Source organism: Lichtheimia ornata (genome assembly GCF_029851405.1).
Source record: "Lichtheimia ornata isolate CBS 291.66 chromosome Unknown scaffold00034, whole genome shotgun sequence".
In the NCBI taxonomy this organism is placed as follows: Eukaryota; Fungi; Mucoromycota; class Mucoromycetes; order Mucorales; family Lichtheimiaceae; genus Lichtheimia; species Lichtheimia ornata.
The window spans coordinates 295,037-310,325 of record NW_026695354.1 but is presented as its reverse complement, the minus strand read 5'-3'; the positions used below and the strand labels follow the sequence as shown (position 1 = coordinate 310,325).

At 43.4% G+C, this 15,289-nt stretch overlaps 3 protein-coding genes across 3 annotated transcripts; 2 read left to right on the top strand and 1 right to left on the bottom strand.

Moving 5' to 3' along the window:
- Positions 1–214: 214 nt before the first annotated feature.
- O0I10_007234 (uncharacterized protein) lies at positions 215–5,018 on the bottom strand (the record flags this gene model as incomplete). The annotated part of the gene is made up of 8 exons (XM_058487252.1): positions 215–264; positions 324–894; positions 962–1,130; positions 1,187–2,916; positions 2,982–3,325; positions 3,392–3,941; positions 4,011–4,583; positions 4,647–5,018. 8 exons carry the CDS (start codon positions 5,016–5,018, stop codon positions 215–217), a joined length of 4,359 nt encoding a protein of 1,452 aa, XP_058342067.1.
- A 1,383-nt stretch (positions 5,019–6,401) lies between these two features.
- O0I10_007233 (uncharacterized protein) lies at positions 6,402–8,057 on the top strand (the record flags this gene model as incomplete). Its single annotated transcript, XM_058487251.1, has 6 exons — positions 6,402–6,786; positions 6,847–7,067; positions 7,122–7,362; positions 7,421–7,636; positions 7,709–7,981; positions 8,047–8,057. The coding sequence occupies 6 exons, from the start codon at positions 6,402–6,404 to the stop codon at positions 8,055–8,057; spliced, it is 1,347 nt and encodes a 448-aa protein (XP_058342066.1).
- Positions 8,058–8,263: 206 nt separating this feature from the next.
- O0I10_007232 (uncharacterized protein) lies at positions 8,264–15,138 on the top strand (the record flags this gene model as incomplete). Its single annotated transcript, XM_058487250.1, has 29 exons — positions 8,264–8,322; positions 8,383–8,686; positions 8,763–8,957; positions 9,015–9,120; positions 9,179–9,268; positions 9,326–9,478; positions 9,532–9,648; positions 9,707–9,849; positions 9,909–10,051; positions 10,122–10,297; positions 10,353–10,601; positions 10,652–10,734; positions 10,790–11,002; positions 11,059–11,212; positions 11,276–11,687; positions 11,747–12,537; positions 12,594–12,740; positions 12,801–13,063; positions 13,119–13,290; positions 13,344–13,453; positions 13,509–13,632; positions 13,695–13,798; positions 13,873–13,938; positions 14,002–14,161; positions 14,214–14,301; positions 14,356–14,406; positions 14,472–14,775; positions 14,845–15,018; positions 15,085–15,138. The coding sequence occupies 29 exons, from the start codon at positions 8,264–8,266 to the stop codon at positions 15,136–15,138; spliced, it is 5,205 nt and encodes a 1,734-aa protein (XP_058342065.1).
- Positions 15,139–15,289: the final 151 nt, after the last annotated feature.

Here is a 15,289-nt window from a genome sequence, read left to right as displayed (position 1 = left end):
ATGGGTGATGAGTCTCATTTTGGCTAAAGAACAAACAAGCTTGTCGTTCCCTTTCCTCTCAAGTCAGCCACAAAATGCCTCTCCCCTTCCCCCCGCATTCCGCTTGTTGCCATTGGCGGATATAAACCACACCATCGTACATTCCCCCATCATCTTATAGAACAAAAAAATGTATATTACAAATAAACATATGTACACTGCACAACTATGATATCTAACGTCTTGGTTTGCGGAAGAGCCATACAAAGAAAGTGAATGCAAAGACTATAACAATGATATCATGAATAAGCATACCCTCAATCACATCATGTAAAGAGACTTACTGTTGAAGATCCAAAAGGCTAGCAAGATACCCCAATCACGGTATCGATTATCAAATGACCATCCCAATGCCTTAAAGAAATCATCACCATAGTTGTAAGGGCAATATTCACATAGATCTGTGCTGTTCAATGAGCTCTCCCGAATATAGCCAGGGCCACCCTCTTGGAAGAATGCTTCAGTGTATTGAGCACATGTTTGGCCTGGTGGGGGATGGAATGGCAATATGTCTTGGTCCACACAATTGACCTTGAAATCATGCAACTCGTTGACGATGAATCCTTCAATCAAGTAGTGATATGGATCAAGCCAATACATCCAAGCATTCCAGAAGTGTGGCATCTTTTCAGGTGGTTGCATGATGCCAGCAAACAAAATAAGGATGGAAGAGAAGAATGGATTGATGACAGCTGCCATCGTTGGCGTGGTTGAAAATGCAGCAATGAGTTCACCGAATGAAATGGAGAAACCAAGAAAAGTGCCAAACAAAAGATAAAAGTAGCCAACGCGATCCGATACATTCTCAAGGCCAGCCGTCCAGTAAAAGCAAAACATGAACAAGGCATCGAATATCTAATAGAGACATGTCATGAGTATATACATCATCCTATATGCTGGTATATACATAGCATGAACTTACCCAAATATAAGGCATTTCAACAAGAATACAAGATAAGGCAAATGGTGCCCATCCATAATACTTGGATGCATGTTCACGGCGGAACCATTGGCGTTCTTCCATATAACGTGGTTGCACCAAGACAATAAGCGAGTTGGCCATGATAAGAGTACAAAAGATACAGAACAATCTACGTACATGGGATTGATGAGTAAAAACCATAAAGAGATAGCAGTAATAGGTTACCTATTCTCGAGATCGAAAGCAGCATCAGACATTTTCCAAAAAGAAAAACCTGATAAGAGGGCGACAAAGCACACCTTCACAAGACGACCCACATTGTAGGATGGTGAACGCCACCATGACACATTCATGCGCTTGTAGACCAACCAGAATTGCTTGAAAAAGTCGAGGGAGTAAGTTCTTGGATGCTTAACTTGCTGTTGATCAACCTCATTATGGATGGCTTCAAGTTCAGCTTCAAGGTCTTTTGCTTGTTTGGAACCTTCCCAAATCTCTGCCCAGTCGGCTTGCGCTACACCAGCTGTACCAGCACCCACCACTTCAAGAATGTATTCAGCAGGATTGGCACTAGGCGAGCATTTGGATGCACCATTGCTTTCAAAGTAATCAATCATGACCTTGCTATCTTCGCCAATAGGACCATGATAGGCAGTTCGGCCACCACGTACAAGCAGCAAAATGTGGTCAAAGTAGCTAAAGAGCGTAGCTGAAGGCTGATGGATCGTACACAACACCGGCCAACCTGCATCAGCAAGCCTTCGAATAAATCGAATGATGTTGAAAGATGATTGAGCATCCAAGCCTGAAGTAGGTTCATCCAAGAAAAGAAGTTTGGGCTTGGCAACCAATTCGACACCAATGGTAAGACGTTTTCGTTCTTCAACAGAGATACCCTTGTTGCCAGTAGCATTACCAATCAAGGCATCCGCTATCATTTCCATTTCCAAAAGTTCAATGATTTGCTCCACATAGGCATCCTTTTCAGCCTTGGGGACTTCAGCAGGTTGACGCAAGTAAGCCGAAAACTTGAGTGCCTCACGTACAGTGGCATTGGGATTGTGGATATCCATTTGCTCACAATAGCCGGTGATGCGTTCGAAATCCGAAAAGAGCTTTTCATTGTTCATGTACATGCGCCCTTCGATTTTTCCAATGGTCTTGCGTTGAGAAAGCACATCCAATAGTGTCGTTTTGCCAGCACCCGATGAACCCATCAATGCTGTCAAATGACCTGGTTTGACAATGCCACCAACGTCACACAAGAGTTGCCTCGTGCCACCTTTGACAGGTACAGTGTAATCGATATGCTGCCAGGAAAAGGTGGTACCTTCGGTTACAGCTTCAAAGTTGTCGTTCTTTCGAGCCATGCGTTTCTTTGCCAAAGACTCAGCATCTTCAGTTGGGGCACGATTTCGCTTATACACCTTGACTTGTGAGCTACCCCCCACACCAATACTGAGATACTCCATGGAAAGGGCAGTGACCACGGTGAATAGCAAAAAGAAAAGAACCACCGCAACAAAGTCGATCCATCGCTCCCACGTATTGTAGCCATACTTTAGGCTCAAATACGTGTCACCCAAAACATAGTAGCTGCCAGGTTGACCACCAGGAATGGAGCATGCTTTGTATGCTTGATCCACGTTCGTATAAGCTGGTCCAGAAGGGATAGAATTGCCAGGTCCAACACAGCTAAAATAGTTGCCATGCATTTCATTGGAAAAGATAGCCTTGAAGGAATAGGCCAAAGGATTGATCCAATAGATCCACATCAACCAAGGATGCATGTGCGTGTACCCAATCAAGTAACCCGAATAGATAAGCAAGGCAATAAGGATAATGCTGGATGCTTGAGATGCCAAGAAAAAGTTGGGTGCAAAGGAGCCAAACATTCGGAAAAAGCCATTCATGCACATGTTGATAAATATCAAATTCACCATGTACGTAAAGTACTATATAAATCAATCGTCAAAGTCAGCACACAAGGTTGCCATGGATACGACATCCAAAATTTTACCTGCCCAGCTGTCAAGCTAAGACCAGCCATAAAGTAAACGCAAAGTTGGAAAATAATGACTTGGATGACAGCCAATGGGAAATCCGAAATGACTTGAGCGATGTAGTACCACATGGGTCTATACAATGCGAAGGATTTGTGCTTTTCCAATACACCACGACCTTGCATAAAAGTAGCCAGCTCAGATTGTGAGATCAGCGAATTGAATGTAAGACTGAAAAAGAGAAAGCCGCCACGTGAAAAGGCACCTGAAGCTTCCTTGGGCATGTGGAAAAAGACCGATGCCATGATAAGACCTTTCACAACGACACCACCATATCGCGATACCAAGGCACCCTTATCACCTACATATCATAACAACGTACATAAATACCATCGTCATCGTCATCGTTGTGTTATAAGATACATACCACCAATAAGTTGGAATTGGCGAATGGTAAGGGCTTTAATTTGTTGGAAGGGTGTTGCAGTAAAAGGTGATTTCTTGCGAGCGTGCTTTTGGTGTGCTTCTTCAACAGCTTGACGGAATGCGATATCGGGTCGACTTTGTTGGATTTCAGCTTCGTATTCTTCCAAGCTTGCAAGCATTTGTTTCCAAATTGGAGAGTTCTTGTAACAAGCTTCGAATTCCTCTGGTGTATTGGGCACCTTATCTTCAAAGCCAGGCTTCACCTCACGTTCCTGAAAGTTGCTGATACCCGTCAAGAAATCCGGAGTCGATTTACGTGAAGGACACACAAAGCCCAAATCTTCAAAGTAAGCCTTGGCTTGAAGAATCGGTCCAAAATAGATACAATGGCCTTCGTATAGAACCATGGTGTAATCGAAAAGGTTGAAAATGCTATCGGAAGCTTGATACAACGTGGCCACGGTTGTCTTTTTGAGGATATCAGTCATAATACGTAAGGAGCGCACGTAATCCAAAGCCGATGATGCATCAAGACCACGGGTCGAACAATCCTAATAACATAAAAAATAACCGGTAAGAATCCACACAATCGCTAAGAACTGGTAATTACGATACTTCACCCAGCAGTTGATACAACTACCAGTTGTCATTTGCTCTGCAATCGTTAATCTTTTACGTTCGCCACCAGAGAGACCACGGACGAATTCGTTGCCAACCATGGTGTCTAATTGCTTCACAAGACCCAGCATGTTGCTAAGCATGTAAATGACATTATTGATAAAGTCCTTTTTTCCTTGATCATTGAGACGCTTTCCAGGAGTCTTGAGACGTAAAGCAAATTGCAATGTTTGCTTGGCTGTCAATGTTGGATAATTAACATCCTCTTCTTCATTGTATGCCACCTCGCCACGATACGTTTTTCCAAATTCTTTGGAATCAATGCCGCCATACTTGATGTCACCGGTAATATCAGTAAAGCCATGTCTCAATTCAGATAAAACACGCAAGGTAGTGGTACATCCTGAACCTGGACGGCCTAACACGAGTAGCATTTGCCCAGGCTTGCAAAAGCACGTGATATCCTTAAGGATGGTACGATCATGGCCCATCTTGCGACCCCAATTCCAAAACTTTACGATCTTTTCGGCTACCGTAGCCAAGGTAGGGATCCATTCTGCATCAGCACCAAGACCCTATAGTATAAACGTTAGAGAAATGTGGGCAAGTGATATGAAGAAAATGGTGGTACTACATACCTTGACTGTTAGATTTCGAACGACAAGACCCAAGTGCTTGGGTTGAAATCCTTGTTCGCCTAGACGTCGATCAATGCCAGAAAGAAAATCCGTAAGGTCAAAACGTTCTTCAGCAACCTTTTCAACATCGCTGCCACTTTCGGGTTTGCTGATGGTAGTGGGTCTTGTTGATTGCTTAGTGAGTTGGCGTCGCATATCTTCATAGTCGGCTACAGCTTGATCATAATCCACGGCGTTGCCATCCCGCTCACCATAGCCGCCTACACTGCTTCTGGTTCGTGTTATTGGTGTACCAAGAGTGTCATCTTCTTGTGTATCATCACGTTCATTTGCCCAAGGTTCGGGCTGACGATCAAACGCTTCAACATCCATAAAGAAGAAAAAAGGTGTCTTGTACAGGGGTAGTATCTTTCTTTATAGCCATGCTGTGTGCGCTGTATGAAAAATCATGGCAATAGAATATGTATTATCACACACACGGTCTCATGGGAAATGAATGATTACCCATGCAATGCTGGAAGAAATTTATATGGTTTCATGTGTACACGCACACACGCCATTAGTCTTGGAGATGGATGATTGCTTTGAACAATTATCCTTTACAAGGGACTTTGTAAACTATCAAGCTACCCACACTACTGGAATGGATAGGGTACACATATTGACAGGCGCCACACACACTACAAAGCAACAACTGTGAGAACAAAGAATCCACATACCCTTATACCCTTGCCATTTTAGAAGACCTACCTAGGACACTACATAGCAACACGAGGTCACCGCATTTACGTTTGACCCTGCTCCACGGATAAATTTTATTGACACGTCGTTTCCATGATACGCTGGTTACCATGGAAACTGAAAGCATGCCATGGGGTCTAGACGCCTTGGTAGAATTGCCATTGTGAAGCCTTATCAGGGTCATCTTTGATCTCCCCAATTGAATGATGCCTCCAACAAGAGCACCTTAATTTCATGCATATTGGTGGCCTGATTTACTCGTTTCATTCGTCGATTCATCGTTGCATGGCTCAATCATCACTATCTATAGAATGATGATCCTATCCGTTTACCCAACCACATTCGAATCTCGTCATCTTTACAAGAACCTGCAACCGTTTATTACCAACCACATTTACAATAAAAGACTACTTCGGTAACAAGTTGACCTGGAACACTGTTCAAGGCAGCATCCTCTTTATTTCCCATTCATAACTTCCAGCTGATACCCACTTGTGAATGGTTAAAGGAGAACGAGAGGAAGAGAAAGGGCCTGATTGGTCCATTGTTTCTTGAACAAAGAAGGCTGTATTCGATGGTATAAGTCAATTGGGATACCTCTTGTCAATAACATTGTAACACACGATTCTCTTTTGTGATCTAGATCTTGTAAGATAGCTATACGCAGGAGATGTCGTGCCTTTTATTAGGGCATGTGTTGCTAAAAAGAGGTATCTTACTAACCACGTGCGCCATCATTGCATGCCTGCGTTCGAGGATGGAAGAAGGGAAATGATGTATACCCCCTATCAATGGGTTGACAACATACGTAATGCTGATCCATGATTTGGTAACCAACAACTTGGAAAGTGACAGATCAAAAAGCAACAAAGAGACGCGGCTAATTCCTTCCGGTGACAGGATGATGGTAGGGGAATGGTGGTTCAAATCAATCGGCATCTGGCTCCGCACTTTTCACCAGTTAAATAGGATGTATGGGAATTAAGCTCGCACGGTTGTTGTTGTTGTACAGCTATGGCCACCACCGAGGCAAAGAAACAAGAAGGCTCGTCATCGGCGACATCGAACCAAGAGTTGAATCCAAGGACAACACAGTATGAATTCCTTGGTCCCGTGGGTGCATTCCTCTTCGTCACGGTGCTACCTCTTTTGGTGCTCTTTTTTGCGGTCTGCTGCAATGCCACCGGCTATCCATCCAAGTCCTTGATGGCAGATCCTCAAGCCTACTTTTCCAACCTCTTTACCAAGGAACTCTTGCACCAATTATTTGATCCCGTGGCTATGCTTGTCTATGTTGGCTTTGTTGGTTTCCTTGCTCTCTTGTATAACATCCTCAATGGTGATATGATGCCTGGTACCAAGTTGCGTAACGGCCAGATCTTAAAGTATCCTTTGAACGGTAAGTAGCCTTCAAATCAATCATTGTCTATGGCATTTGTATCTTATAAGGTTATACTAGGTTTCTCGAGTTTCCACAACACTATCTTTTTTGGTATCTTTGTTCTTGTTCAAACCGGATTGAAGATGAAGCCTTTGCTTTTCGTGTACGATCATTGGGTTGGTTTGGTGATGGCCTCGATCCTCTTCAGCTATGCTATCTCCTTGTTTGTCTACATCCGAAGCTTCAAACCTGGTGCACTTTTAGCTCTTGGCGGTAACTCGGGCAATCCATTGTATGATGTAAGTCGATATTTATTGCTGCATGAATCTATGCTGACTTGGTTTTTTCTTTAGTACATGATTGGCCGTGAGCTCAACCCTCGTATTGGTAGCTTTGATATCAAGTTCTTCACCGAGCTTCGACCAGGTCTCATTGGCTGGGTGGTGATCAACTTGTGCATGGCTTGTAAGCAATATACTGATCTCGGCCGTATTACAAACTCCATGGTCCTTGTGTTGGCATTCCATACATTTTACGTTGCCGATGCATTATGGAATGAGGAGGCTGTGTTAACTACCATGGATATTACTACTGGTAAGTGGAAGTATATACCCTATGTCTCTCCTTGTTGCTCATACATGCATATCAATAGATGGCTTTGGTTTCATGCTTGCCTTTGGTTTGTATACCTGGGTCCCAATGAATTACACTCTTCAAGCACGTTACCTTGTGGATTTCCCTCGTGACATGAGCTACTATGAAGTTGCAGCTGTTATTGGTCTCAATTGCCTCGGCTATTTCATCTTCAGAAGTGCCAATTCCCAAAAGAATGCATTCCGCATGAACCCTGATGGCGATCGTGTCAAGCGTAAGTTTTTTCTTGTTTGATCCATGGATATCAATATGAATGTGCGTGGCTGATGTATTCCTATCAAACTAGATCTCAAGTATCTCAAGACCGAGCGTGGTACTAAGCTTATCATCTCAAGCTGGTGGGGCATGTCGCGTCATATCAATTACCTTGGCGACTGGTTGATGGCATTGTCTTGGAGTCTGCCATGTGGATTTGGATCAATCATTCCCTACTTTTACCCCATCTACTTTGCTGTTTTGTTATTACATCGTGAAAGAAGAGATGATCATCAATGCCGTATCAAGTACGGAAAGGATTGGGACAAGTATTGCAGCATTGTCAAGTCCAGAATTATTCCAGGTTTGTTCATTAACAATGGATGGCATCTTTGTTGTCGTGTACTCATTATACTTTTTTAAATGCAGGCATTTATTAATTTGTACAAGTAGCTAGTTAGTGCTATTCTAATAATAATACACCTTTTTTGAACCCTATGGATGTGTCATTGTGTCATTGTGTGGGTGGGTGAGTGTAGAGACCACAAATGCCGCTCGCCGTAGCAAGGATTAAGACCAAAATGCCCGCAGCAGGCCTAAACCAACTAAACCTTGTCTCTTCCTTTTCGATCACACACTTGTCGACATGGGAAAACCTACAAAGCAACCAAGGTCGAAGGGTGGACTAAAACCAGCCAGTAGCAGGTACAGCTCTACCATTCACGCGATCGCTTCATAATTGACACACCCATTGACAACTTGCAGTCGTGCAGCAGAGCTCTCTGGTGGTGGTAACGGTGGCAACAACCCTCTCAGCTTTCAAGATCTCGGTGGATTTGCACAGTTTGCTGGCCCTTCAGTAGCGGGCATTGCTCTACCAGCGCGATCGTCTTCGCCATCTGTGGATTCCGATCCTATGGCTTCTTCGGCTCATTTGAACGCGGAACTATTGGTTATCCTGAAAAAGGTGTCAAAGCGTGATGCTACCACCAAGCTCAAGGCGTTGGAGGAGCTCGAATCGTACCTGAAAGAGAACACGAGCGACATTTCAGCTATTGTACCAACTTGGGTAAGCATACATCAATGCATTGGGCGTGCCTGGATGGATAGCGTCGTCGTTGCTCACGTGGTGTATATATATCCAGATTCGCATGTATGGCAAATTGACGATTGAAGTGGATCGCCGTGTACGATTGGCCGCCAACAATGTCCATATGCTTATTGCAACAAACGCCAAAAAGAAGCTTGCGCCGCATTTGAAGGAGTTTATTGGTGCTTGGATCCTCACTCTCTTTGATCAAAGTCCAGATGTCGCAAAGTGTGCAAAGTCATCTTTTGAGGTAGGGTGTCTTGTATTGGATCAGGTGATGGAAGTGGATATCTTATGATACCTACAGGCTACCTTTGCTGAGGACAAGCGTCAAGGTGTTTTGGAATTCTGTCAAAAGGATATTGTGAATTACGTGGCAGAAATCGTGTTGTACAAGACTCCTGATACATTGAGTAAGTGGATGGATGGCTTTTTGTTGTCATTTGATACTGATTGCTGTTATGACATCAGGTGATCCTAGACATGTGTCAAAGGAGGATATGGCATCTAAATTTGCGAGAGTCATTGCCGGATGTTTCTGTACTCTTTGTCATTTAATGGGTGAGTGATTTATGATGTTCTTTCCAATGCAATGTCATTTATTCGATATGTTGTCAGACAAGCTGCCTTTGGATAAGCGTGAAGAATGCCTCGAAGACTATGAGAACCTCTTTGATAGCGAGACGCTTTGGAAGTTTGCATCGCATGAGAGCCCCATTATTCGCAAAGCTCTCTATCGTTTTGTCAAGACAACCATTTTGAAATGGAAAGGTAGTGAGATCCAAAGGAGTAACCTTCCCCATAACTCAACATGCCAACGATAGATATCCTATCGCCAAGACTTACGGTGATCTCTCCTGCTTTATTCACCAGCTTCTTGAAAGAAAAAGAGCCAGCCACATTCTCGGAATTATGGGATGCCATTTTGTTGCTTACAAAAGGTAATGAATGCCTTGATTGAAATCATCATCACACATGTCATTAACAGCTTCGAAATAGATTACCCTGAGTCGTGGATCCTTGCTGGTACAAAGAAGCCCATCTTGCCAAAGTTTTACAATTTCTTGCGGAATGGTCTTAATGGTGCTGTGCATATTGGCTACCCAAGTATCTTGATCCTGATTGCCAACTTTCCTGATGAGGTATGTACGCATCGCTAATAGCGGATGACGATGATGCTGATATATGAGACATATCATAGATCCGTAGCACCAAGAACTTTTACAAGGATTTCTTTGAGAATTTCTGGACCGGATTATCCAGTGGATGTATTGATAAGTCCAACTCGGTCGTGTTTGTGAATGCCTATGTCGAATGCATTGTTTACGTATTGGCTTCATTAAGGTAAGATAGTGATGGTGATTGTGATGGTGATGCATGAATGAAAATGACAATTGACTTTTTACGGTCACAGCAATTCTCCCGAAAGCCAGCAATACAACGATGACATTGTTCACCTGACTGAAAATGCATTCACCGATGCAATCAAGGCCTATCTGACGAAGGGCAAAAGTGTCAACCTCGGCGATCAAGTTGCTCCTGTGCTGGCCAACCAGCTGATTACAATGGCCAATATCCAAAATCTCCAACGTATGTCTTGTTCAAAGGCGTGGTATCTAGTACTTGGCTGACTTTTGTTATTTAGAGTATACGGGAGGATTCTGGTCCAATCTTGAGCATTGGTTGATACAAACAGTGGTGGATGGTACATCGCCTGGTGTTCGCTCAATGGATATTGAAGCCTTTTGCCGCAACACTGGTATCCTCTTTGTGGAATTCCATGTAAAGCTTAACAACCTCGAGCAAGAGAAACGTCAATCATTCGACACCAAGGCAGTGGATTGGGCAAAGCGTTTGGTAGAAGCAGCACTTGGATCAAGCTTGGTTTTCAAAGGTACGCTATCAGAGGGATTTTTCTTATCGTCATACTAATCAAAGTAATAGATAAAGCCGGAGCGTTCCTTCACCTTGCAAACAAGCTCAATGTTGAGTATTGGGATCAATTCAAGGATGATGAATTTGAGCGTGTAAGTATAAAGATGATCGAAAGGAATATTCGCATTGACCACATTGCCGTATTAGAAAATCGTTGATCAAGCCAAGCTCATTGTTTCATTGTTCTCGGAAGGCCAAGAGAGCACGTTATCACCCCTCTGCTGCTTTTTTATCAACGTGATTGCAAGATTGGGCAATGGTGCATCGGCTCAAGAATTATGGTCGTGCGTACTGGATAAGCTTGTGTCCATGGAAGCGGGCCAAAGACAAGTGAAAATCCTCATGTTCTTCTTCCAACAGGTAGCGGCGTTTAATGGATCAAATAGAGTTGCTTGTTTGCTCACAGCTTTTTTTAGATTGCGGATACACCATCCACGATTTCATACCGCAACGAATCGCTTGATACAATCTTTACCCAATATGCCATTGACGAGCTTCAAAAGGAAACACCATCCATGGATCGATCCGAAGTGGAACAACTTGTTACGCTTGGGTTGACAGTGCAGTTGTGTAAGCATAAATCACGAGAAAGGGAAGCGAACACGATTTCTAATCATTGAATTTCACCTATAGCGAAGGAGATTTTGTCCAAGGAAGCATTGGATCGGATCATCACGTCTTATCAAGATATTTTGGCCAAGCTGAATCAGTGTTCCTCTACTACAAATGGCAGCATTTCGGCAAAGACCCTTTTATGCGTATTGTCGGTGCTCAGCATCTTCCATGATCTCAAGACTGAAACCATGAGAGAACTTTTGAAGATCCCTGCCGCCAAAGATATCCCAACGGAAATCTTTGCGGCCATGTTCACCAAGCCAACGACAGCTGTTGAAGGCATGGAGGAGGATATTGAACGTATTTCCAAAGTCGCATCTACAGTATGGGAGACCATTATCGCTGGCTATGCCGCTCATCGCACCACGCTCTCAACTCCTATCCTTGCACGCATCAAAAAGAATATTACCGATGTCAACCACGGTGCTAGGTATTGCTCTCCTATCTTAATGTACACTGATAACAGGCTAACCGACCTTACATTTTTAGCCCATCAGAGCTGGTGAAGCATATGCAAACACTCACATCGACGCTTTATGTGGCCAATTCTGAAAACGAGCAAGCAGCTATCACCGATATCGTGGGCGACTTGACACATTGGAAGAGCTTGCGAGCACCTTTTAATCAATACACAACAAGCTTTTTGACCGTTGGCATCATTGACAACTATGCTGGATTGGTGAACTCGCCCCTTGTGGATGATGATGAGATTACACCTGTTCGCTACGACATGTATGGATTGAGCAGCTATGCAAGGATGATTGTGTTTATTGCCGAGTATATTCTCCAAACCGGTGTTGCAGAATTCTTCAAGGATGATGGCGATTCGAACCGTGATTGGATCCTTTATCAGTTGATGCTTGCAAGTGTGGAGTGCCAATGGGGTTTAGCTGTTCCCGGCAGCTGTCGCGTGTGGGATAACTCTGTTGCTGCAAGCTCTATGGGCATTCAAGCATTTATCCAACATACCGAGTCGATTTTGAACCATCGTTTGGATTCTCTGGTTGCAGCTTCGGACGTTGGAAGCGATTGGAGCGTGAAGCTTTATGATCATGTCGTCAACAAGACATCATCTAACGATCCACTCATTCTATTTATTGGATACATCATGCGTTCGGATTATATATCGGCAGAGGGTGCTCTCGATGAAGAAATTACTCCTGGCCATGCAGCTGCAGCAAGGATTCTCGAGACATTCATGAAGCGTTTGACTCTATCTTTGGGATCTTCCAATGGCATCCAGAGCTGGTTGGATACCTTGAAGGCTGAATCTTCGCATTGTAAGCAAAAGTTCTACATTTGGATATATACGTTCTTACATGTGCCCTTTTTTTAGTCCATTTGCCAACCAAGGTCGCACTTTATGCATCACTCAAACATGCTTTTGCTGAGAACATGCAATACAAGAACCTCCAGAGTGACTTGACTAGCAAGCTTTCAGGTGTCTCGAGTATCGAGCAATTCAATGAAGATGAAACAAAGGGTAGGTGAAAAGAGGGATGGCTTTTGACACGATTGCGTCTAATACGTTTGCTGTTTTTAGCGTGGACTCTCATTGTACTTCTCAATGCCTCATCACTCAAATTCGGCGCATTCGCTATTCCTTCACAACGATTGATGCACCTTTTGCTTACCGTTCGGAAATGGTTTGATGATGATGCCGCTCTCAGCGAATTTAGTCCACATCACCGTACTCGTATCACTATGCAATTGGCTCAACTCTTTGCAAATCTTGCCGAGTCTACTCAAGAGGTATCGGGAGGTCAATGGCAGTTTTTCTTGGAACGTAGCTATGAATGGATTGCTGTAAGTCATCAAATATCTTTTTAAAAACGATGGGTCTCATGCTCTTTTGATTTAGTACTCGGATCCTAATGTGGATGAAGAATTGCCAATCATCTATCAAGCTCTTGTGCTCCTCAAGACCATGCAAAGATTATCGCAAGAAGGAATCGAAGACCTGGAAATTGCGTTTGCTGAGCAAAGGCAGAGTATTGACAAGACATTGTTGGATTTGTTTGCTCGAGAAAAAGGTAATGGGCAGCGTGATCGAGAACGCACATGTTTGTTTACATGATGTTATTAGATGTTCCATTGCCGATCACCAAACCAAGATTACAATTCCAAACACTTGTCGCTGATTTGCTTGAGCAAATACCTGATGTTGTTTTGCATGAAGCTTCATGCATCTCAGAGGTAAATATTTTCATGAGTTTCATGCAACAAGGTAAACTGACACGTGCACTTTAAGCTCTTTTCACTTTTGTTCTCAAGCAATGAAGCTGTTCAAAAGCGTGCATTCGAGTTGCTCAAGAAATTTACCGCAAGCTTGGTTCAGGATCTTTCAGTTAGTCTAGAATTCTCTTCTACCAATGGTAATGGGATGGATGATGACAAGGTGTGTATTTGTGATATTGACATGCATTGTTGACTTTAGACGAGGATGATTCAGCCAAGGCACCGATTGCACCTGATTTGCTTCATAGCATTCTTGAACCACCCAATATTGCCCGTTGGCATTCAGCTCCCTTTGATGACCAGGTTTGTGGCTATAGCCCATGCCGTTTCCTCCCTCCTCCTTATGCATGCCGCTCACACTGTACACATCTTGTTAGCCGTTACACCAAGTTTCCGGTTATTTGCTTTCCTGGCTCGTCATGTTTGAACATTTCATCAACATTGTGAGTGCATTTATTATAGCCAAACTCGAGTGGGGTCATCCATATTGACTTTTTTGATGATAGACGTTCCGGCTTAAGCAAGAGTATACCTCCCAGCTAAAGGAAAAGGATGCTGTGGCAGCTCTGTTACCGTTCTTATCCACTCTTTTGGGCGTGGGCGTTGGTCAAGATATCCAGCCATTCGATTTGATGCCGTGGGATATCGAATACTATGATATGGATGGTATGTACAATAGATGAGTGTTATGGAGTAAGACTAATGCGAGGCTATGCAGGATTTGATTCATCTATGGAGATGAGCTACCAATTACTTGCAGCACATTTGTATTATCGGGCACTAAAGTACATCCCATCACTTGTGAGGTAAGCTACCACCCTATTCTAAAACATACAGGGATAGTAACACCGGTATCACAGGCAATGGTGGGTTGATTGCAAGAATCGACAGCTGACGATCGGCGTGGAAAGGTAAGCCAATGATGACGCGTACAAAGACAATCCAGACACCTAACATGATAATGATGATGTAAAAGCTACGTCGAAAAGAATTATAGTGGAGCGCTTATCAACAGTGAAGTCAACTTGATCAATCAACCCGAAACAAAATCAATGTTGGAAGATAACGACGACAATGAATTTACTGTAAAGGCGCTCAAGGCTGCCAACGAGGTTTCAGCAACATACAGGGTGGATGAACAAAATATGCAAATTGTTATCAGGCTACCTAGCAACTATCCTTTACGGCAGATTGACGTGGAGAGCGTTCAAAAAGTGGGTGTGAGCGACAAACAATGGCGCGGATGGATGTTTTCGGTTGCAGCTGTGATTGGATCACAGGTAGGGTTTTCTTCTTTTTTCGCTTCAATGTTATGAGATATGGCTGTTTTGATTGATTGTTCTCTTTAGAATGGCAACATTGTCGATGCATTGACCGTATTCAAACGCAACCTCAATCTTCATTTCAGTGGTGTGGAAGACTGCACCATTTGTTATTCGATTATCAGCGCCCAAGATCGATCCATACCCACCAAACAGTGCCGTACGTGCAAGAACAAGTTCCATGCCAGCTGTTTATACAAGGTAATAATCCAATCACAATGATAATGACAAGGACTGATTACTAAACAATGAATTGCTTTATTCTAGTGGTTCCGCTCATCCAACTCGGCAAGCTGTCCATTGTGTAGAACCGTTTTTTAGAAGTGTACAAAAGTACAGTAAAACTTGTTTTTTTCCACCCACACATGTTCCAATATGCAATCTTCCCAATGCAACGTATGGGCACGGTGCTGCTGCAGCATCTTCCCACATTGACCTCTTTTAGTTTGGGGGAACCGTATCAGCCGACATG